Raw genomic sequence first — 23,318 nt, 5'->3', positions numbered from 1 at the left:
CAAGCCCTGTCCGCCTGATGCCTTCAGACATTCAAAGTGAGGTGGTCTGATTAATAATCGTTTACGTCACAAGAATGTGTTGAGAACCTATCTGTTTGGCCTTCGTGTTGGTTCAGCTCAGGAGAAGTTCGTCCCCGTTTGTCTCCAGAAAGAGAGAAATCTAATGACATATTTTGCTTAAATTGGCAGGTAACTAATGTAAAAAATTTTCCTAGATCTTTTATTTAGATTCTGCAAATTCAATGAATCTGTTAGCGACCAGGAGGAATTGTGATCAACCATGTAACAGCCGGCTCTTTGCCTATGGTTCTCTTGTCTGAGGGGCCTAAGACCCGATCTAAAATGTTTTATTTTATTTTAGTTCAGAACCGAGTCCTGGGAGCCATATGAGGTCATACCTCTCCCTGCGGTGTGAATGGGCTACTAGCTTTATTTTTACAGTCTTGGGGTCCAAACACCCCACACCACAAGTCCGTTTAATATTTGACTGTGATTTCCATCCCCTATATGCTTCTGGGAAAAATCTCAGGTTCTTATGAAAAGGCTAAAAATATGCATCCTCGGGTCAGGGAACAGAGACTAGATAATGAATGAGGAAGGAGAGCTTCTACATTTTAAAAGGAAGAAGAAAGAACAAATCTGCCCCATTGCCGAGAGCTGAGTTCTGTGGCAGCGGAGGGGCCGAGGGAGAGCGGGCGTCTAGCCCTGCTCGGGCCCCAGCCTGCGCTGTGGCCCCAACCTCAGTCTGCACATCTGTAAAATGGGCGTGTTGGACCAGATCGGTTCTGGGTTCCTCTCAGCCCTGAACTGTGATTCAGCTCCGCTCTAGCTTCCTCCGGTTAGATCCTTGCTAGGACGATAAGGGCTTTCTTTTTCCCAGCCCACGGGTCAGACAGAGAGGGCCTTTCCTCATGGTCTGGGCGAATGGCTGGAGTCACGAGGGACTCGCGTGGCCGGGTTCTTTGGCGCTGGGGCTTTAGGCCTGTCGCAAGGTGCCTGCCTCTGTGCGTGGCCCCTGCTTTGCCCCATCACAGTGCACACGGGGGCTCTGACTGTTGACTGAATTGTTGGTCTTTCTGCAGACTGTACACTCTGAGAGAGGAGTCACCTGTCTCGTTCCCCTGGTCCGTCCCCACGGCCAAGGGCAGAGCCAGGCATGCATTGCACACCAAGTGGATGCTTTCGGACGGATGGGTGAATGAGGATGAGTGAAGGATGGGTGATGGATGGACAGATGGACAGACGCATGCTTCGTGGCTTTGGAACCAGTTCATTGTGACGTCTGACGGAATTTGTGCCAGTTTAGTTTAAGATATTGTCCTGATAGCCCCTCGCTTGCTGTCGGTGGAGTTGTCAAAGGGTTTCTGGTTGATTTGCCTTTTCTGTATCTACGGCATTCTCTCTTAAAAAAGTAAGAACAAGGCCGGAGCAGAAACAGGCCCCTGGACCTGACGGTGCCTCCCGGAGCACCGCGCTCCGCCCTGGGCAGAGGCCGGTCTTTGGGTCGGATTCTTCCTGCATGAGTGGCTTTGAGATGTGTCAGAGTCTCACAGGAAAGGTCAGGGAATGGGGCATATAAGTGATGGATTGATTTGCCTTTCTTTCCAAAACTCTGAAGACTGTCGTAAAAAAATCTGGGAATCGGTCCATTTTTCTGAGAGAGGAGTGTTGAAATGTCCGTGCCTAGGCCTCGCCCCAGCCGAGAATAGTGAACGTTTTCACCCTCCATTCATGCCGACCACAGTGAACGGGGGCCGTGTCCCCAGACGGGACTGAGTGGGGGCGGCTGTGGGGGCGCTGGGGCGGGCACAGAGCCCAAGGCGGGGGTCCTGGGAGCCCTGGGCAGCGCCTTCCTCTCTCTGTGCCCCGATCAGCCGGTGCGATTTCAGGGCGAGATCCACGCACATTACACCCCGTCTCCTAGCGAGGGTCACTTCCCCAGCGGCTCCTGCAGCCCTGATGCTTTCTGAAGAAAACCATCTCGGACATTCTCAGTGGGCCCTTACAGTGCCACAGAGCTGTGCCCCGTGAGCACAGTTAATGTCGTGGAGTCGGGGGGCCGGTGCTGTGGAGGTGTTCGCACGTCCTGGGAGCGGGGCTGGAGGAGGCATGCTCGGTGTCACCTGGACCACCCCGGTTCCCAGATCGAGGTTCTTGGCGGATGGGGGGTGTCCCCGAGGCAGAGGGTGGGTCTCAGCCTCCACTCCCCAGTGTGAAGGGCAGCTCGCGCCCGGCTTGGCCCTCACACGGGCTGTTCTGGGAGATCCCGTCCCTCGGCCCCGCCCACCTGCCCCCCAGCTCCCCTGCCCACCTGCAGTGTCTTCCATCTCCAGGGGAGGCCAGTGCCTCCACCATGTGGGACAACAACGCCTGGACCTTCTTCTACGACAACAGCTCGGACGGCGAGCCGCCCTTCTTGACCCAGGACTTCATCCACGCCTTCCAGCCGGACGCAAAGCTCATCGTCATGCTCAGGGACCCCGTGGAGAGGTGAGCAGGGAGGGTTTTCTGTTGCGGTGGTGGTGGTGGGGCGTCGGGGAGGGGAAGACATTTTCAAGAACAGTCTTTCTTATCCTAAGCAAGGTTGTGCCTCTTTAAAAAAATAAAATAAAACAAACAAGCCGAACTTGCAACGTTAGTGGCATTTCTTATGTAAATATTGTCCTTGGGGTAATCTTCGCTGTGTCCAAACAAGTTGTGGATTGTTTTCTTGGCCATTCGGACCCTGCGCTGTGGTCTTTAGCCTCTGGCTGGTTCGATGGGGGCGGGGGGTGCTCCGCGGGTTCTGCCAGGAAATGAGAGATGTCCCTGGAATCTGCTGGTTTAACTCCTGGGACTCCCGTCTCCCGCCGTGACCGATCCCCGCCCGGGGCTCTGCGGTGCCTGGCGCAGCTTCCCCGAGGCCGAGGAAGGAGGACGGCAGCTGCTGGGTTGCAGAGAGCAGGGGTTGCCCAGTGCGGCTGAGGCAAAGCCAGCGCGATGCCAAGCAGTGTGGGGTCCCCGGGCCGGAGCTGGGCGACGCTTCAGTCCTTGGTAAGGCCTTGTGGATGACAGAACCCCAGGGTGCCGGGCCTTCCAGTGATGTAGCCCGGCGTCCTCACAGATACCACCACAGGAGGCCAGTCCAGCCCAGGACTGCTCAGAGGGAGCACCCCCCATGTCGAGACCGGGTCTGTCCTTGGGAGGGGCCGCACGTTGGACCCGTTTCTTTCCCGCAGACCACATCTGACCCTGAAATGGGGCAGCTGGCCGGGTTCTGAAGGCAGTGGCCACGGCCCTCTGCGTCGCACCTTCCTCTGGGCGGATGAGCTCTTGCGATAGGTGGAAGTGTGTCCTCCGGAAAGATACCATGAACTCTTAGCTCCCAGCCTGGGTGTGTGACTGTGACCTTGTTTGGAAACCGGGTCTTTGCAGAGGTACTTGGGTGATGAGGTCACACTGGATTAGCATGGGCCCGGAATGCAGTAACCGGTGTCCTTGAGAAGAGGAGGGGACAAGACACATAGGACAGAGGGCCGTGTGGCCATGCAGCCAGGTTGGCGTGATGCAGCCACAAGCCAAGGAATGCGGAGGACCTTCCGCGGCCACCAGGAGCTGGGGGACAGGCACCGGCCGCCCCTCAGAGAATTCAGAGGAACCCACCCTGCCCACGTCCGGTATCAGATGTCTTGTTTTCAGAACTCGGAGAGAGTCGGTCCCTGTGCCTCTAGGCCACACGTTGTGGTCATTTGTCACAACAGCCTGCGGACACGGATGCAGCCCCGATCCCTTCCAGGATGGCCCACCTTCCCGGCTCCGCGTCCTTGCCGGCGACCACAAGGCATGTCGTCGGGAACATTTCAGAAGCTCCATCGGAAACCCGTCTTCAGGAACACCCGCAGCGTCCAGCAGAGCGCGCTGGTCTGTTTCGTGGGTCTCTTCCCGTCCGCTTCCCCGGCAGATGGGTGTCGCGTGTGTGAATCAGTCGCACATCTTGTTTCTGACGTTTCACGTGGCCGTCCCCAGAGGGACACCCCGAGGTCCGGCCCTGGGCACGGCTCCTGACTCTGTCCCGCGTGGAATTCTCAGAGCGGCCCTGCTGCTGGCCGGGTGACCCGGGCAGAAGAGAGCTGATGGCCCCTCCATTCCATCCCGCGGTCCCCCGGTGCCATGCCACACGGCACGTCCACCTGCTGCGACGGGTTCCCTGCTTCTGGTCGCCTCCAGCCTCGGGCCCTGCACCCCAGCTCGGGCAGCAGGACCTCGAGGCTGCGGGCCTCGGAGCAGCCCCCGCGTCCTGCCTGCCAGTTCCCATGCTTTGGAGGCAGGGGTTTGGCCCTCTGCGCCTGGAGTGGCTGGCCCCCTAGATCGAGAGCAGTTGACACTGACCCGTGGGGCCCTCGGGGAGACATGATACATAGCGGTCAGCCTTGAAAGGAGAGGCCTGGTGACTAATGCCCCTGGCCGCCCACGGAGGTGTTTCCACAGCTGCTCTGCCCCTCCCCCAGAGCGCCCCTGCTGCGGTTCCCAGGAGTGTGCTCCCCAGTGTCTTCCTGTCACATCCCGTTTCCCCATTCTGAGGAAGCCTCAACCACAGAGGGTGGGGTGAAAACGGCAGCCTCGTATCCCTCCCTCGGCCCGGAGAGGGGCACCAGCCTGCGTCCGGGCTTGGTTCGGAAGGTGCCAGCCTCATCCGGGCCCTGGGGAAGTGGGGCTCACGCTGGCTGGGGAGACAGGCATGGCCGTGGTTACTGTGCTCTGCGGAGCAGAGGGAGGGTGAGGCGGGGCAGAGTGAGCTCCTCACTGGGACGTCTCACAAGGCTGTTCTGGAGGGGCTGAGGCCAAGCTGGGTTTTGATGGATGAGTAAGAGTTTGCCAATTAAACCAAGAAGGAAGGTGGTCAAGGGGACAAAGCGTCCTGAGCAGGCAGAACGGAGAGTCCAGCTTCTCCGAGCGTCCCTCTCTCCCTGCTGTTCAGATCCTCCCTCTGAGGGCCGGAGTGCGGGGACAGCGAGCCTCGGCAGGGAGGGCCGTCCCGCTGCCCAGCTCAGCCAGCGGAGTCCCAGCAGAACCTGCCCGCTTGCCCCCAGCCCCCAGCCCCCAGCCTGAGGACTGTCTTCCTTAAGAGGGCCACAGGCCACAAGACGGCCATCCCCATAGTCTGTCCTCCTCTTCTTCCTTTTGTTTTGTTACTACTCACGGGAGGAGGAGACTTTTTCCATTGGTTTTTTTTTGAGAGGGAGGGAAGGTGGGGGAGAGAAAGAGAGAGATCGATGTGAGAGAGAGACATCGATCAGCTGCCTCCTGCACATGCGCTGACAGGGCCGGGGACTGGACGTGCAACCCAGGTACAGGCCCCTAACGAATCGAACCCACGACCCTTGGGTGTGCGGGCCGACACTCTAACCGCTGAGCCACACCGGCCAGGACTTTTCTCTTTTAAAGAACCAATCAATACTCGATTGATACTGGAACATGAAAGCCAAGGTTTCTTGCCTTCCTGGTCCTAGATTTAACGGAAACATATTCCATCAATTGAAATATTTATTGAGCCCCGATCACATGTTGGGCAGCCGTGCTTGGTGCTGACACACGCCCCCGGTGAACAAGGACGGGCACACTGTCAGAACGCGGCGTGGCCCTGTCGTGCTGGGTGGACTGGTGCCCAGGGGGAGGGAGGGCGCGGGGTGCGGGCCGGTGGCGGGGAGCTGACTGGTGTTGGGGTGCTGCCATGTCATCATCTACGGCTGTGTAACAAGTCACCCAGAGGTGTGGCGGCTTCAGCAGCAGTTCCTGGGGGTCACACCTGGCCCGGCTCCTCCAGGCCCTCACTTCAACGTCTTGCCTTCCCTGGGCTGCCATCAGGTGTCACCAGGGCGGGTCTCCTCGGAAGGCTGGCCGAGGGCCGGCTCCGCCTCCAGTCGTGTGGCTGTCGGCGGGGTTCAGCCCAAGGACTGTCAGCAGCAGGGCCTCGCTCTTGGCTGGCTGTTCACCAGGAGCCGCCTCAGGACCTTGTCCCTGGGCCTCGCCACCACGTCCGCGTTCTTCATCACAGCCAGCAAAGGACACACTCGCTGCCTGGTCGGAGTCCCCATCTGTTGTAATCAGATCGCGGCGCCGACAGCCCCCCGCCTTTGCCATGTGCTCTCGCTGAGAAGCAAGTCACGGGGTGCAGGCCGCACTCAAGGGGTGGGAGTTGCAGAGCCCGAAGCTTCTGGGGACCATCCAGAAGTTACCCGCTCTGCCCGGTCCACACTCTGGCCCTCCGGGAACGGGGGCCGAGCCTCCAGGAGACGGTGATGCCAGGATGCGGGGTGTCGCGCGGGCACAGTTCCCGTGTGGGTTGCTGACGGCAGCAGCTGTTCCGCTGCTTTTTAAACGTTTATAAAGCTGCGTGACGATAGGAATTCCTTCTTTGTCGAAACCTGTGACTCACGGCCTCTCCGAAGTGGCTGGCTCGTTGCCCTCTGAGCCAGAGAGCATGGTAAACGTCGGGTGTTTAGGTCGCCCTCGAAACAAACACGGGGGCCTGTGTTCCGTGTCCTGACCGGGCCCTGGGCCGCTGGGCCGTGTGCTTCCGTGACCTCGCGCTTGTGCCGGCGGGCGACCGCCCGGGTTGCTGGCTGCCCGTGGAGTTGGGCCAAACGGTCCATTTCCTTTTACGTCCTGGCTGGGCCGTGTGGAGGGGGCACTTTTATTTCGGGATTTGATATACCTTTCACCTTTATGTCTCTAAGTGACTGGAGGTCAGGGGTTTGAAAATGCTGGACTTAGAAGCAAATCACGTCAGTCACTTGGAGGTTTGCAAAGAAGGATGTGAATGGTCAGTCTGCTCTTTACTCTGGAGGGGAGGAGAGGGACAGCGGACGGAGGGTGGGTGGTTCTCACGGCCTGGACCAGCGGGGGTTCTGTAACTTTCTCTGTAGGAGACAGCGGCCATCTAAAACTCAGGTGTGCGTTCCTGGGCTGGACGGCCCCGCGGGTCAGAAAGAACCACCGGTTACCGGCAGAAGTTCTCGTTTCGTTCGATCCCTGAGTGGGAAAGGCCCTTCTTCTCGATGGTCTCACGCTGGCCCCCAGGCTCCGCGCGAGGGGGTCGGTGGGTGCCCGCCTTTGACCCAGAGGCGGTTGCGGCCGTGGCTGGGGGTGCTGACCCCCCGACCTGGGTCACGGATGGGATATTGGGAGGGCCGTCCGGCCCCATCTGCTGGGGTTTTGCTGTCTCAGTATTTCGGGTTTAATTCTGCACAGAAGCGGCCACCGCAGGAGCCTCGACTCCCCGCGTTTCATGGTGAGGAGTCAGAAAGGAGGACTCAGCTCGGAGAAGAGCGAGAACGTGATTTTGCCCCGGATGCCTTGAGCCTGGGAGCGTGGGGGGGTTGTTGCCCTCATCTGCTTGTATAAACCGATGTTAACAACCCCTGGGCTGGCGGGTTGTTAATCCTGTTGTGACGATAAAACGGGAATGAGAGGAATGAGGCCCTTCATGGCAGGCATTCTCCTCTCTGCAGTCGGCCCTTCGGACGGACGGACGGGAGGAATGAGCAGGAATCCGGGGTTCATGGCTGTCGCTCCTTCTGCAGAGTGGGAGGGGGGGTGGGGATGGTGAGCCGAGAGGGAACCAGGATCAAGGTGACAGGTACACAGCCTTGGGGGACAGGACACATGGTCTGCATTCGAACCCCAGATCTGCCCCTCACCGGCTGTGTGACCTCAGGCAAGTTGCCTAACCTCTCTGGGCCCCATTTTCTCGTCGGTGAAACGGGGGTGATAGTCCTGCCGCTAGGGTTGTGAGGATGAAATGACAGGACAGATGGAAAATGTTACATAATTATTCGCTGTTGTTGTGAGATCTCCGTAGTTACAAATAAGAAGAAGAAGGAGCAGACTGAGCACCCTCGACTCGCTCGGACGTGCTGGATGCAGTATGTGTACGGGAGTCTAGTCCTCCTGCCCGCCCTCCTGGGCCCGTCTGGCCGGGCTGGGGCAGCCCTCGGTGAAGTGACCACCACTGAGCACCTGCTCCGGCCGGCTCTGGCCACGCCCCTCCAGGGCCGAGGTGCTGTGCTCATGGGTGAGGCCCGTGGGCTCGGGGGTTGAGGCCCCTGTCCACAGTCAGCTGGCTAGTAAAGTGGCCAGGCTGGGATTCGATCCCATGTCAGTCTGGCTGAGGAACTGAGGCTTTCACGCTAATCGCTGGCCCCCGGCGGCCGACTCTGAGACAGCGATTCGGGTGCAGGGGGGTGTCAGGGGCCCATGGGGGCAGCCCTGTGAGGTCTCAGCTAGAATGGACCCTCGGAGCTGCCCCAGTGAGACATCTCCCACCCACCAGCCGTCGGCTGTGGTCTGCCCTGGAAGACTTGACCTTGGATGCGGCCAGTCTTTTTAGGGGAGCGGTTTCTGGGAGGGACTGCACCGTGAACCTTCCACAGGGTAACTCCCCACTTCTGCAAAGGTCGGTGGGAGTCAGGACCCAGTCTGTGAGGGTGCCTGAGCCAGAGAGAGCAAGATGCCGACCCCGGGAAACCACCCGCGCCCACGGCGGGGAGCTGAGGGACTGATGTTCTGAGTGGCTGGCGACCTCTGACGAGAATCTCTCTGCGACGCGCCAGTGCCGGAACCGTGTGCGAGGAGCCCGGCGTGTCCAGGTCGAGGCAGGAGGGGAGCGTGGGCGCCGGCGAGGACCGGGAAGCAGGCGCCGGCGGGTCGGTTATTAATGTGGACACTCGGAGGGGCACTGGAGAGCTCCTGTGGGCAGGAGGTGGGGCGGAGGAGGCCGGCGGAGTCTCGGCCGTGGGACAGCCGCAGACCGGTCCTCCCCGGCCAGCACCCCCCTTTCTCGCCGAGCCCGGGGGTCAGGAGTGGGAAGTGGTGGTCGGCAGGAAGGCCGTCCCGAAGCTGCCTGGTCATTTTCTGGTGAAGCCGGCATTGTGCTTCCCTGAAGCTGCCTGTCCGGTGTCCCCGACACGCCTTTCGTGGGCCCTGAAAGCCGGACGGGGTCACCTTCCTGCGTGAGCCGACGCCGGCGGGGGCTGCCTCGGCCCTCGCAGCCAGGGGGGAGGTGGCCATGGCCAGGCCAGGCCGGGACAGCTGGGCCTTCTCTGAAGACCATTCAGCCTAGCCCCCGGCATCTTGTTATTGCGAGAAGAACTTCATGCCGAAAATTCCTGTGTCGGACACTGTTTGTTTTTTGGGGAGTGTTTATAAAGTCATTGGCAGACCCGAGAGTTCCCACAGGGCTGTTAGTAAAGGGCGGTTTTGTGCAGCGCGGGTCACGGGCAGGAGCGCCGTGGTTTCTCGGTCTGCACGCCCAGAGGTGACCGTGCGCTGCCGGCCGGGCTCGGGCGGCGTGTGGCATCGACTCTGGGCCACCGGGTGGAGCTGGGGGACCTCTCCTGCCGACAGTGCTGGGGGTGGAGGGATTGCACGGGGACACGCAGCAGCCCTGGGGCAGAGGCCTTGGCTGTGCAGCGAGGCCCCCGTCCCGGGCCCTCGGCCTGGCGTGCTGCTGCCCAGCCGGGGTCCAGACCGAGCCCCTGCGGCCTGCCCTTCCTCCCTGCCAGCCCCCGCGATCTGTCCGGTCACTGGATCGTGTGAAACTGCTCTGTGAACCAGATAGGCTCATAGATAAAAGGGTTCATGTCCTCCTGGGTCAGGGGGCTCCGGGCCCCGGCAGACCTGCCTGGGTGTGTTTGGGTCCCAGCCCTGAAAACCCCTGGGCCACGTGACCTTGGGAATCTCTTCATCTCTCTCAATGTCAGTCTTCTCAGAAGCCAGGATGGTGACCGTCGGTGTGTGTCCCCCCGGGGTGGTTGAGGACTTGGGTGGTGGACATGCTTGCAGTACCTGGACCGGCCTGGAGGGGGAGACAGCCCTCAGGAACCATGGGGCACATGAGGGTGGGCTCCAAGAGGATTCTGGGAGCTGTGCCTGTCCAGTCCTCACTGAGGCTGGCCTGGAGGAGGAGCCACGGAGTCGTGCTGCCCTGAGGTCACAGTGGTCTGTGCACCGGCCTGTGCCCAGGTGTGCTCAGAGCTGCTCTGGCAGAGTCCTTGAATTTGGCGATGGCCTCGGGGTAACTGTCCATATTTTACATGGTGGGGCCTTCATGTACGATGGCTACGCCTGTCCTGTGGGGAGAGATGTAGTTCCCTTTGGAAGCAGCAGGTTGGGGAGCTCCCCCAACACACACCTCCGATCCCACTGTCCTCCGGGAGCTCTGGGCCCCGGGACCCTGCAGCACCCAGGGAAGGAGCTGAAGGGAGCGGCTGGGAGCGCAGGCTCAGTGTCCCGGGGTCACCCAGCAGCCTTCTAAAATAACCACGGCACGGAAGGCCCGGGATGCATTTGGACTTGTGTTTGGCGTTGCTGTTGGAAACAGTCCTGGCCAAATGTAACACCCATCTGTTTGAGATGGTTTCAGAGTAAGAAAATGCGATGGTTCTGCAGGGGGGGCTTGGCAGCCCCCAAACTCAGGGCTGGCTGGGTGTCAGGGTCCGCTGGCCCTCACTCTGCCCAGGGCCTTGTCCCCTCCAGCCTCGGGGGCTCCTGCTCCTGGAGCCACTCACTTCATGCTGGGCGGCCACAGCCGAGACATGTTCCCTTGAATCAAACCAGTCTTTCTTCCTGAACTGCCGGTCAGTCCTTCAGGAGTATGGGCACGATCTCCCAGCTCTGCATAGCTTCGTAGTCTCGTTTCTCCAGCTGGAGCACCTTTTCCCCCCTCGCAGTTTGGCTCCCAGCACCTAAGGCAAGTGTCCTTTGGGGCCTGGATCTGCCAGGGTGGAGCCGAGTGATACCCTCCCACATTCTTAGCGCCTTACCTCTATTAATGCATCCTGAGGTTGCATCAGTGTGCCCGCAGCTCTGTGATGATGTGTTATGAGTTTATATCAACTCAACTTACGTATTTCCCCTGCCTCATCATTGTATAGTTGATTTTAGACTAAAACATTGACGTTTAGGGTTATCTCTACACGTGAACTTTTTATGAGCCTGCTCCAGGTTTTTGAGGTCCATTGGATGCTAATTCTTGATACCTTTGCTGTCCTCAGTATTTTCTGAGCAGTTGTAACCCATCAAGTGGCTCTCACTCCTCTGAGGTCACCCCCAGACTCTCGTCCCCGGAGTGTAGTTGTGGGGAAATCCTAGCGGTGTGTCTTGCAGACGCATTAACCTAATTCTGTGAGGGGGACCCAACCATGCTCTTCTGAAAGCACCCTGCTTTGCTTTTGCCTTCCTTCTGCTTCTCTGCGGGAAAGCTGGCCACGTGGTCTGGTCCCCTTGCCCACTTGGTGACTCTTCGGGGCCGCCGGGTGTGAGGAGGTGCAGAGAACTCTGGTCTTCCTGGGAATTTGGGTTCAGAGACTCTGTGAGCTTCCGAGGGCTGTCGTCCACATGACCATAGGCTTGGTGGCGTAAGACACAGAAACCTATTCTCTCCCAGTCTGGAGGCTCCGAGGGCGAGGACCCCAGGCATCGCTCCTGCCGTTTGGGGGCTCCGAACGTCCTGGGTTTGTAGGTGCGTTTCTGCTGTCTCTGCCTCTGTCACCACATGGCCTCCTCATGTGCATGTGTCCCCTCCTCTTCTTACGAGGACACTGGTCATTGGATTTAGGACCAACGGTCCCGTCCGAAGACCTGCAAAGACCCTACTTCCAGACAAGATCCTATTCGCAAAACTCGGACGTATCTTTGGAATGGCCAGTGTTTTGGTGAAGGAAGTTGCTGCCCAGAGGTTTTCCCATGAAGTGGGCGTGAAGGACTCCCCCTTACAGACGCACCGCTCAGCAGGCGCCTGGCTCAGTCTCCGGGGATCCCAAAGCCCACCGCCCACTCTGCGGGCAGACCCAGGGTCTCCGGGAAGCAGGTGGCAGGGACATCATCTCTCATTCCGGCCTGGTTCTGAAAAGGCTGTAAACCCGCCTCACAGGAGGTGGGTTCTGAGTTGTCCTCACAGCATCCCAAGCAGGTGAAAATCGGAAGTGTCAGCCGAGCGGGGCTGGGCTTCCCTGGTTGGAACACTGGACACGTCCCGGTTTTTCCCCAGAATTACTCCTTGATCTCTAAAGAATCATGTGGAGTCAGCGGATTCTTCACAAAGTTACTTTGTATTTAAAATTGAGGCAGCTTGAGGGGTTCTTGTTTTATTTATGAGCCAAGTGTCTCCAAGAAATGTTATTACCACGAAATAAAGCCTCAGTACGGAAAGCTTACATTTTGGCATTTTTAGGTGGTAATTTACACGATAGGATTCCAGCCCCAGCGGGGAGTTCGGGTGGTGCCATGGGGGTCCGAGTGAGCACCCTGGACCCGGACTTCCTGTTAAATACAGATTTTGATGACGGGGTCAGAGGCACCTGGTACATTCCGTGGGCAGTGTTTCTTGGGCTGAGCCCCATCGAGAGGACGGATAGATGTGGGAGCCGGGAGGGGCACCTGCAGACCCACGCAGTCCGTACAGCCGGAGGCCCATGCACATGGATTATGACATTCGCCCGTCAGCCTTTAGGTCACACTGTGACTGACCTGCAGGGGGAGGCGTCGTGTTGCAGAATGATGGTGTCTCATTCTCCGAGGGGGCCAACAGCACCGCTGTGCCGGGGACACCAGCAACAGGCGATGTGGCGTCATCCCGGGTCCTGTGCTGCGGTGAGCACAGGTCTCCGGGAGGATCTGCTCACCAGTCACGAGCGTCTTGGTGACCGGTCTTGAAGCAAGTCCTATTGGAGCGTTTGCCCAGGCTGAGAGGGACAAGCTCCCCTCTTCCGGAGTGCTTGATGCCAGGCGGTCTGCAGCAGGGCGCGGACATCGCGAGACTTCTCAGAGATGTCCTCGGGGCACATTGGCGTGGACGGATCGAAAAGGCCGAGTCTCCAGCCCCCGTGGGAAGGAGACAGGTTCCTGAGAAGCCGTGTTCACATTATCGGTGGATCTTTGCATCCTGCTGGGACTGTCGCTGGAGGTGAGGGGCTGGAGAAGGTCCCTCTGCAGCTGACTCGTGCCAAGGGCACTGTAGTTTCTGCAGGAGTGTGTGTGCCCGGTGCCGGGGACGGCGGAGGCGCTGGGTGCAATCGGCAGTGCACACGTAACGTCCCCAGACGTGTACACACAGCAACCAGATGGGCTGAATTGCCTTCACCAGAGAGAGGGAAGCCAGGCTGGAGAAGTTGGGGAAGCAAACCGTGGAGCTGAGGGGGGCATCATGGCAGCGTGAGCAGGGCCAGTCCCGTCAGCCCTGCTCCCCCGGGCCCCTGGGGGTGGGTGGAGGGCGTCCGGGCGGCGGGGGTGGGGAACGCGGGGTGTGCATTGAAAAGGAAAAGACAGAAACAAAGCGGGATTTTTGAAAACCAAAAGTGGAATAAAAACGTACCCCTCCCCTCCCCTCCCGCAACCAGAAACAGGGAGGAACAGGCTGGGAACCTGGCTGCCGTTCTGTGAAAGAAACCTTCCCAGTGGCAATGGAGCCACGTTGCGTTAGGCTGCGGGATGCTGTCCTCCCTGCTTTTACGGACATTCAGAGTCCCCACGATGGCGTGATTAGAAAAGGTCCATGACAACAGATGCATTATCTGCTATGGCTATGCTTTCTATTTTTATTTTTTATTTTTATTTTTTATTTTTTCATTTTTTGTTCAGGTAGAGTGGGAGGGAGAGAGAGGAACAGAGAGAGAGAGAAACATCGACGTGAAAGGGACACATCGAGTGGCTGCCACCCGCACAACCGACCCGGGCCGGGGACAAACTGCAACCGAGGTACGTGCCCTTAGCGGGAACCAAACCCGGGTCTCTCAGGACCGCAGGCTGACACTCTAACCGCTGAGCCAAACCGGCCAGGGCATGCTTTTTATTTTTTTAATTGAAAATTTATTTTTCTTTATTGATTTTTAGAGAGAGGAAGGGAGAGAGAGATAGAAACATCGATGAGAGAAAACATTGATTGGCCGCCTCCTGCACGCCCCCCACTGGGGATCAGGCCCACAACCTGGGCCTGTGCCCTACTGGAATCGAACTGGTGACCTCTTCTTGGTGCATGAGTTAGTGCTCAACCACTGAGCCACACCGGCTGGGCACAGCTATGTTTTTTTAAAAATGTAAAATATGCACATATGTGCTTGAGTATACACAGGAAATTTCTAGAAGGGTCTTTAAGGAACCGATGGTCACCTCTGGAAACCTAACAGGATTCTTTCTGCAGGCAGGTTGGGGTGATCAGACATCCCCTGGGGAGGTGTGGGGGACGGGGAGCCCAGTCCCATACGGAGGGTGGGGGTTCTGGCTAAAGTGGGCTGCAGAGACAGATGGGGACGTCCTCAAGGTTCAGCCTGGCTGAGAAGGTCCCGGGGAGCCTGAGTGAGGTTCGGTCACGGAGAGACGGTCAGTTCCGGGTGAAAACGCGGTTCCACGCGTGTGCAGGAGTCTGTGTGCACAGAGCCACGTGTGCGGATGGACACACAGGCAGGTGTCTGCTGCACGTGGGGTGTGTTCCGCTGTGCTGGAAAGTAGGTCTGGATCTAAGACACGTGCCCTAGCGTTCCTTCTGCGTGCGTGAACGTCTGTGGCTCCGCAGGGTGTCACGCAGAGATGTGGTAGTGAGAGGGGCATGTCCTGTCCTGTCCTGGTCGCCCCGGCAGGGGTGGGGAACGGGGGAGTGCCACATTCAGGGCCTGTTGTACGGTTTCGGGGTGTTTCTGAGTCACTGTTCCCGTGCGAACAGCCCTGGCCCGGGGTGGCGAGAGGGAAGCAGGAAGGAACACCGCGGGCGGGCGCGCCTGGGCCTGTGTGGGCGGGTCTGAGTCCCCAGCGCCTGGTGGCCCCGGGTGGGGCACAGAGGGCAATGGCACATCGGCAAGGGGACAGCGAGAAATGGCAGCGTTTTCATTTTAACAACGAAAGCAGACAAGGTCGTGGCTGTCGGTCTTCGTGGCCTCCCGGAGGGCGGTCAGACGATCTGTTTCTTTCATTCCCAGGCTGTACTCGGACTATCTCTACTTCGCAAGTTCGAATAAGTCTGCGGACGACTTCCACGAGAAGGTCACCGAGGCGCTGCAGCTGTTCGAAAACTGCGTGCGGGACTACTCTCTGCGCGCCTGCGTCTACAACAACACCCTCAACAACGCCATGCCGGTGCGTGTCCCGTGCCGGTGCGCGCCACTGTGCCGCCCGTGCCCCCGTCCCACCCATGCCCCAGTGCCAATGTGTGCCCCCGTCCCACCCTCGCCCCCGTGCCTGTCTGCGCCCCCATGCCAGTGCGTGCCCCGTGCCGGTGCACACCCCTATGCCAGTGCGCGCCCCCGTCCCACCCTCGCCCCCGTGCCTGTCTGCGCCCCCATGCCAGTGCGTGCCCCGTGCCGGTGCACACCCCTATGCCAGTGTGCGCCCCCGTGCCAGTGAGCGCCCCTGTGCCAGTGCACACCCCTATGCCAGTGCACACCCCTGTCCCTTCCGCGCCCCCATGCCTGTCCGCACCCCCGTGCCGGTGTGCACCCCTATGCCAGTGTGCGCCCCCGTGCCTGTCCGCGCCCCTGTGCCAATGCGCACCCCATGTCAGTTCGTGCCCCTGTGCCAGTGCGCGCCCCAGTGCTGGTGAGTGCCCCCATTCTGGCCCGCACCCCTGTGCCACCCACGTGCCGGTCTGTGTCCCCGTACCAGCCTGCACCCCCATGCCACCCGTGCCCCCATGCCGGTGCGCACCCCTGTCCTGTCCGTGCCCCTGGAAGGGCGACTGGGTGCTGGCTGTGCCATGTGTGCAAGGGGATGTCAGCCTATAAACACAGACAAGTGTTGGAAGGTGCAGACGACTTTCTCCCAAGCCTCTGAGCTGGGGGCTGAAGCGAAAACCTGTGTTTATGGAGGTAAAAGCGGAAGCAGATGGGCCTTTTCAGCTGCCACCCGCTGTCTTCCCTGCCAGCCTCCCAGCTACCATGCTGCCCTCCCTCTGCAGGGAGCAAGGGTGCCCCAGGGAGATTAGCATCTAGTGAGGCTGCGAGAACAGCCCTGAGTGAGGATGGGCAGGTGCGCAGAACCAGCTCCCCGACGGTGTCCTGTCCTCTCCCTTTGGTTGGTTTTAAAAATCACCCACCAGTGACTTTCGATGCTTCTTCAACACAGTCTCAATGGAAAGACCTGTTCTTTTCCCTTGTTTGCATTTAGGAATATAGCTATGCAGTTCTTGCATGTTTTTTCAATGCCTGAGAAGCTGTTCCTGTTTCCAGGAGGCAGAATGTCCTCAGCCACGTCCTCCCCAGCAAGTGAAGGGTGCGCCCTCCCCTCCAGCTCCCTGCCGCAAGCTGAGACTGGGTGACACAGTCTCAGGGGCATCATCAGTCTCCACTGCGGTGCACGCTGGACATTTTCTTTCTTTGAAAGTTTTTATTTACTGATTTTAGAGAGAGAGGAAGGGAGGGAGGAGGAGAGAGAGAGACATTGATTTGTCTCTTACTCACTGATGTTTTCATTGGTTGACCCCTGTGTGTGCCCAGACAGGTTGAAACCCACATGCTGGAAATTTTTCAAATCAGAAATTTTCAAAATCTCCGTCACGAGACGGGTAGGGAGCCAGTGTTTGCTCATTATGCCCGAAGTTCTTCCAATGCGCCTCTTCTTCAGTCTCCCCAGGTCCCCCGAAACTCCACACCCGTCCTGCAGGTGGCGACGCTGAGGTTCGCGAGGTTCACCCCCGCCCAGGGCCCAGAGCCGGTGACGGGCAGGCTGGGCTCTCTGTCCCACGTCCCGTGGCTCTGGAATGTTTTCACCTCCCCGGGGACTCCTAGGGCAGAGATTTGAATGGGCAGGAGGCACGTGCTTTTCAATTCAGTTTCTTGTTTTGCTGAGGATGACAAGGTTGGCTTAGCAGGGGCCTCGGTCGGAGCGAGATCCCAGAGGCAGGGTCGCTGGGCAGGACGGCGCTGGCTGTCAGATTGAAGGTCGCCCACGGGCTTGCTCGGTCCCTGAGAGCTTCTGCCCAGAGGGCTCCAGCCAGGCCGTCAGGCGCAATCCAGAGCCCTCCTCTTGGGGTGAACGTCCATTCTGGGCCGGGAGAAGCCAATTTCACTCCAGCCGTGAACCCCATCCCGGCCACAGTGCAAGGAGGGTGGTGTTTCTCAAACACACGAGGACCCTGGCACTGCTTAGGACGTTCACTGCCTTCCCGTGGCCCGGAGTGCGCGCCTCCTCTCTGCCTCCTCGCCCCCACCCCCATCACGCTCTGCGCCCACTCCCCTGTGAGGTCCTGGACGGCCAACCGCTTGCCTCGGAGCAGTGTTTGCAGAGTTGGTCCCTGGGAACTGTCAGAAATGCAGCCTCTCAGGCCTCACCCCTGACCCCAGGATCGGGAGCTTTGGGCTGGGGTCCCCAGTCTGTCTCCCAAGCCCTCCGGGTGGGCGTGTTGTGCTCCCAGGGCTGGGACACCTGGTTCTGGAGCCCCCCCCCCCACTCCCTTTCCCTAGGACTCGCCTCTCTGGGTGTTGCTTGTCCTGACCTGTCCTCTCTTTCCACCTGTTGGTTCCCCACGGTGTGTATCACAGTGGGTAATCCCAGACACTGGTTCCTTCACCCTGTTCTCTGGATTCCCCCCCTGGATTCCGAGCTTCACGGGGCCTCAGGCCGTGCTCGTCACAGCCTGGGGGTACCTGGCACGCACTCGATTGTTTACGGAACGAGTGAGTGAGGAGTGGATGGATGGATGAGTGGGTGAGCGGGGAATCCGTTACACTAGTGGAGAGGCTGTGTAGGGAGTCGAGGACGGGTGAGCCCTGAGTGCAGGGACCTGGCTTTGGGTCCAGGCTCCGGCGTGTGCTGCCAGCAGACCCTGTGCAGATCCCCGCCCTCCCTGGGCCAGCCCCGCCCTTGAAGGAGGTCCCCGTGGCCAGAGCCCTCGGCCAGCTGGTCTGTGCCCACGAGGGGCGCAAACATGCTGTCAGACAAATATTCTGTCACCCACGGCCAGGCAGGGGTAGGCTGCATCTACCTTAACTACCCCCATCCTGCCACCAACACCCAGCGCCCGTCCTTTTAGAAGGTTCTCGAGAAGCAAAGGCAGGCTCTCTGGAGGAGGTGAACCTGTCAGGCGGAGACTGAGATGCTCCGCGAGGCCGATGTGGTCACAGGAGGACGTTGTCACCCGGTCCGCCTGCTGGAGGGACATGGCGATTTCGGAGGCTGCTGGTCTGGCTTCCTCTGGCGCTGGCCCTGCGTGGGGCCTGTTTGCGAGCTGGTGGGTAAGGCAGCCCAGCCCGGGGCTGGAGGCAGCTGATGAGTTTGGGGACAGCCCCCCCTCACCGCTCCGCCTCCGCGTCCTCCCACGCGGTCAGGGAGATGGTGAGCTGGAGACGGAGCAAGGAGGTGACACTCCCAGCGTCTGTGGGCATCGTGGCCAACGAACGTGCCGTCCCCTGGCTGTCGCCGGGGTGCACGGCAGTTCACCAGCGAGACGTGGGAGCCAGGGGGCGCGGCCCGGCACAGGATGGGACGGAGAGCTGTGGTCCCTGCCCTTGAGGAGCTCGAGGCTGAGCGGGGAGGAAGGGGATACGATGCAGAGGGTGTCGGCCTAAAGGCCTGGACGGGAGGCAGGGCCGGAGCCAGGAGCTCAGGCCACACCAGGGACCTTACCCCAGAGACCAGGAGGCTCGGAGCAGGGCTACGTGTCCAGAGGGCTGAGACCTAGAGACGGAGTGCGGTCAGCGGCAACGCCAGGCAGGTGCAGACGGCCCGAGCAACGGGGTGGCGCTGAGCCAGGCGAAGCCGCAGACCGGGAGGAGCCGCGGCAGGAGTCCGAGTGCGGGGGGGCCCCCTGGGGAGGGGAGGCCGCTCTTCCTCGGAGCTTCGCTGAGAGCGGAGGGCCCACTTCAAGGTTAGAAGGAACAGTCCCCGAGACTGCTCCCACTTCTGACACCGTTTGCAAGTGGAGGGGCTCCCCAAACCCCCCTCAGGTTCAGTAATTCACTGGAAAGAACCAGGGCGCACAGTGAGGGCTCTTACAGTCATGGTGACGGTCTCAGCAGGAGAGAGGCGCGGATTAGTCAGCTGAGGGGAGAAGCACAAGGGGTGGGGTGGGGGGTCTGGACTCCGAGTGTCAGTCATCTGGGAGGCGTGGTAGTGTCAGTGCCTCCCAGCCGCCAGGTGTGCTCATGTACAGGGTGCTGCCCACCGGGACCCACCGTAGCCTTTGGTGTCCACAGTACTCACTGGGGCTCCATCACCCGCTGTCCAGAGTACATACTGGGGCTCCATCACCTGCTGCTGTCCAGAGTACATGCTGGGGCTCCGTCACCCGCTGTCCAGAGTACACACTGGGGCTCCATCACCCGCTATCCAGAGTACATACTGGGGCTCCATCACCTGCTGCTGTCCAGAGTACACGCTGGGGCTCCGTCACCCACTGTCCAGAGTACACGCTGGGGCTCCGTCACCTGCTGTCCAGAGTACATGCTGGGCCTCCGTCACCCGCTGTCCAGAGTACACGCTGGGCCTCCATCACCCGCTGTCCGGAGTACACGCTGGGGCTCCGTCACCCGCTGTCCGGAGTACACGCTGGGGCTCCGTCACCCGCTGTCCAGAGTACACGCTGGGCCTCCGTCACCCGCTGTCCGGAGTACACGCTGGGCCTCCGTCACCCGCTGTCCGGAGTACACGCTGGGGCTCCGTCACCCGCTGTCCAGAGTACACGCTGGGGCTCCGTCACCCGCTGTCCAGAGTACACGCTGGGGCTCCGTCACCCGCTGCTGTCCAGAGTACATGCTGGGGCCCGTCACCCGCTATCCAGAGTACACGCTGGGGCTCTGTCACCCGCTGTCCAGAGTACTTACTGGGGCTCCGTCACCCGCTGTCCACGTGGCTGCCCATAGTCTCCAGTCTCTCCTGGGGTCAGGCCGATACCGCGTGGTGCAAAGCCCTGTCATACTCATGGCATCAGACTGCCCAGTGGCCCAGCCCCCAGGTGAGCAAAGACTCTCACATGAGATAGGACATCCCAGGTGGCTTAGAGGTCACCTCCAGGCACTGAGGACAAGGGCCAGACCTCTCTGTGTGAAGGTTAATTCTCTACTACACAGATGTGCAGCTTGATGTGAGGGAAGGACAGAGACCCAGACACGTGTAGGCGGAAGGGAACCGCTGCCTACAGGTTCGGATGGGCCCCTCCCCTCACGGCCGGGAGTCCACGCGGCCCCGGGCGCTGGTGGCTCACTCCCCCGGGTGTCTCCGGTGTTTGTAGGTGTGTCACACCTGCCGCGTGCCAGCCACAGGAGCAGAGGGAGCCAGGACGTTGTGCAGAGAACACGCACCTCGGTGGCTCTTTCCTTGGCCTCTCCCTTTACCTCAGTCCTATGGCGTCGCGGAGCCACCTGCAGGGTGTCGTGAGGACTGAGAGGCCCCGGGAGCGGAGTCTTTGCAAGAAGCAAGAGCGCGAGGCGTTTCACAGGCAGCGTGCGCGGAATGTGTTCGCTTGGCTCGCTGCTGCGGTTGCTTCGAGACGAAGCGCCGTTGCGCTCTGCAAGCAGCCGGTGGTGCTGGGGCTCGGTCCCGGATAACGCCTCTCCTCCGGTCCTAGGTGCGGCTGCAAGTCGGGCTGTACGCTGTGTACCTGCTGGACTGGCTGGCCGTTTTCAATAAAGAGCAGTTCCTCGTTCTTCGCCTGGAAGACCACGCGTCCAACGTCAAGGACACCATGCACAGGGTCTTCCGGTTCCTCGACCTCGGTACGAGTGTGGCTGGGGCCCGAGGGGCAGGGCCAGAGCTCCGTGGACCTGGCTGTCGGGGGGACTCACTGAGGCAGACCCCGGGAGCTGGGCAGGGCCGGGCTGAGCTGGGAGGCCGTTCAGCCAGCTGCACATGGGGCCTCTGCGCGGTGGTGAGGGGTCCCCGGGGAGGAACACGGAGCTCAGGGTCACTGGGGGGAGGGGAGAAGCTGCGGCTCAGTAACTGAGAGACCGATGGGGAGGGTCAGCGTCATCAGGGCAGGTGCGCCCAGGTGGCTGGGCTCCCAGCTGCTGCAGGGAGTGTGGAAAGAAAGGGTCTGTGAGCTGAGCCTTGGGGTGGACGAGATGTCGGTGGGTGGCTGGGACGGTCCTGCGGAGGCCACAGGGCTTGCAGGAGGGACAGACAGGCCATCGCAGTCTAGGGCATGGGGACCCCTGGAATCAGCCCTGTGGCCGGGTGTGGCTGCTCGTCCAGGCTTCTGGGGAGCAGACTTGGGAGCATTTTGCCATTTGATTTTCTGTCTCCCCTTCTCGGAGAGGTGGCCGTGTGACAGTGTGTGACTACGTGCTCCTTCAGGCCTGCAGCCAGTTCTCTCTGGGGTGGCCTCCTGTAGACTCCGGGCTTGCGCTTTCGTCCTGAAGATGGGTGGGAAGGACAGGGGGATGGGTTCTCAGGACTTGGGCCCACCCCCGAGAGCCCGGGGCAGAGCCTGGCAGTGGACCGATGATGGGTGAACATGAGAGGCGGCTGGTCCAGAGGCCTGGGGGTGGAGGTGGCAGCATCGCACAGCACCTGCTGGCCTGTTCCCGGCCTGTCCCCACTGATGGCCTGCTGCGGGGTTCAGCCAGGGGTCCTCTGGGCACAGGCGGCTCCTCTTCTCCCCCCCGCATGGCCGCTTTGCAGCAGGATGCAGGGTGAATTGTGGCCCAGCCGTGGGGCCTTTGCGTCAGGAGCCGGAGGTGGAAATGCCGACGGGTAGTGACTCGGAAACTCTAAGGTCACGGTTGTGCCTGGCAGGTTGCCAGGTGCCCAAGGACAGGCGGTGGGCATGGGCGCCAGCCCTCTATGGCAGAGGCAGGGTGAGGCCCAGAAGAGCCTCGGAAGGCAGGTGTCAGGCCCTGGGCCGTGGGCCCTGCAGCTCACGAGCGATCCCGGCCGGCCGCCCTCAGCACCCCCATCGTGGTGCAGCCGGAGAATCTGATCTCCACACGCATTCTCGGGAAACCCCCGTCTCAACACGAGGCGTGGGGCTTCCGCCGTGCCTGTGCCTGTGCCTCCGCCTCACGGGGCCTCTCTCTGTTCCAGGGCCTTTGAGTGGGAAACAGGAGGCCTTGATGACCAAGAGCCCGGCGTCCAACGCTCGGCGGCCCGAGGACCGGAACCTGGGGCCCATGTGGCCCGTCACCCAGAGGATCCTGCGGGACTTCTACGGGCCTTTCAACGCCAGGCTGGCGCTGGTCCTCGCCGACGAGGCCTTCACCTGGCAGAAGACGTGAGTCCGGCTCCGCCCCCGGCCGGCCTGCAGGCGCACTGCCGCCGCGACAGAAGTCCCCTCGCGGGGCCCCGCCGTGCTCGGAGCGTGGAGAATGCCCCGCCGCTCGAGGCTCCCTTCCCTCCCGGGCACGCCTGCTGTGACCTTCCGGAATCTCCTCTGCATGTCAGACAGCGGGCAGCTGGCCCCTTGGACGCTCCCCTCCTCGGGCCACCCGGAGCCGGCTTCCGACAGGTGGCCGTCTGCTCCGGGATGAGGCTGGCGGGCACGGTGCTGGGAGCCGGAGGGGAGCCTCGAGTCTGGGGGGTGGCTGAGCCCTCTGGAGGTCATGGCGTGGGGCCTGCCGGAACCCACACTTCACGCCCAGGGTCTCTGAGTGCCCGGCAAGGATGGAGGTGCTTTTGCGTTTCTCCGTTTACTCCACCGCCCGCCCCGCGGTCTCCTCAGACGCGAACCCCACTGGCTCCTCGTTCCATCTGTCCGTGGACCGTGTGTCAGAGTTGGACACCGGGCGTTCCTCAGCCGGGGCTCCCTCTCTGCCTCTCTCGAAGTTTGCTCACGAGCTTGCCAGTTCGTCACTGATACGAATTCACTGTACCTGGCGGGACAGTGTGGCCGCTGATGGCGGACTGAGCAACTTCAAGGGACCGCGCTCCTCGTGGAAATCAGGCAGCAGACCTCCGTCCTGCACGTGAAGCCCTTGGAACCGGAGGGGCTGGGTTTCGGTTCTGGCCACCATGGGGCTGCGAGCTTGCCCTCCCCGGGTGTGAGCTCAGGGCCACCTGCTGCACCAGGAGTAGCCGGAGGCCCCGACTCAGCTCCCAGGCTACCGATGTCCTGTCCTGGTTCAGAAACACAGTGCCTGACCCCCACTGGGGCCGCGCTGGTTCGTAAGAGAACTTGGGCCACCTGGCAGCTTGCTTTACCTGTGGATGGGCCAAGCGTCTCGTCGCTTCTTACAAGTGATGGGGAAGGACTGGAGAGAGCCCTAGAGCCCAGGTGGCACCCAGCCCCGGGGGGCCCAGGGAGGCTTCCTGCGCCTCCAGCCGGAGCTGTGCCAGGGCCTGGACACCAGGTCGGAGAGTGTCAGCACAGCACCCCGTACCCAGCTGTCACGCACCGAGAGGGGGCGCCGGCACTGCTGCGGCCT

At 60.9% G+C, this 23,318-nt stretch overlaps 1 protein-coding gene across 1 annotated transcript in view; it reads left to right on the top strand.

The window, feature by feature from the left end:
* The window catches only part of CHST15 (carbohydrate sulfotransferase 15), a 74,114-nt gene extending 51,942 nt beyond the window's left edge, over positions 1–22,172 (top strand). Inside the window, exons 5-8 of the mRNA XM_036265366.1 lie at positions 2,334–2,490; positions 14,949–15,105; positions 20,528–20,675; positions 21,982–22,172. Of these exons, the coding sequence (XP_036121259.1) occupies positions 2,334–2,490; positions 14,949–15,105; positions 20,528–20,675; positions 21,982–22,172 (653 nt within the window). The remainder of the gene's footprint in view (positions 1–2,333; positions 2,491–14,948; positions 15,106–20,527; positions 20,676–21,981) is intronic.
* Positions 22,173–23,318: the final 1,146 nt, after the last annotated feature.

The sequence above is a fragment of the Molossus molossus genome, unplaced genomic scaffold (genome assembly GCF_014108415.1).
Source record: "Molossus molossus isolate mMolMol1 unplaced genomic scaffold, mMolMol1.p scaffold_m16_p_17, whole genome shotgun sequence".
NCBI classification, from domain to species: domain Eukaryota; kingdom Metazoa; phylum Chordata; class Mammalia; order Chiroptera; family Molossidae; genus Molossus; species Molossus molossus.
This window is presented reverse-complemented; position numbering and strand designations above follow the sequence as displayed.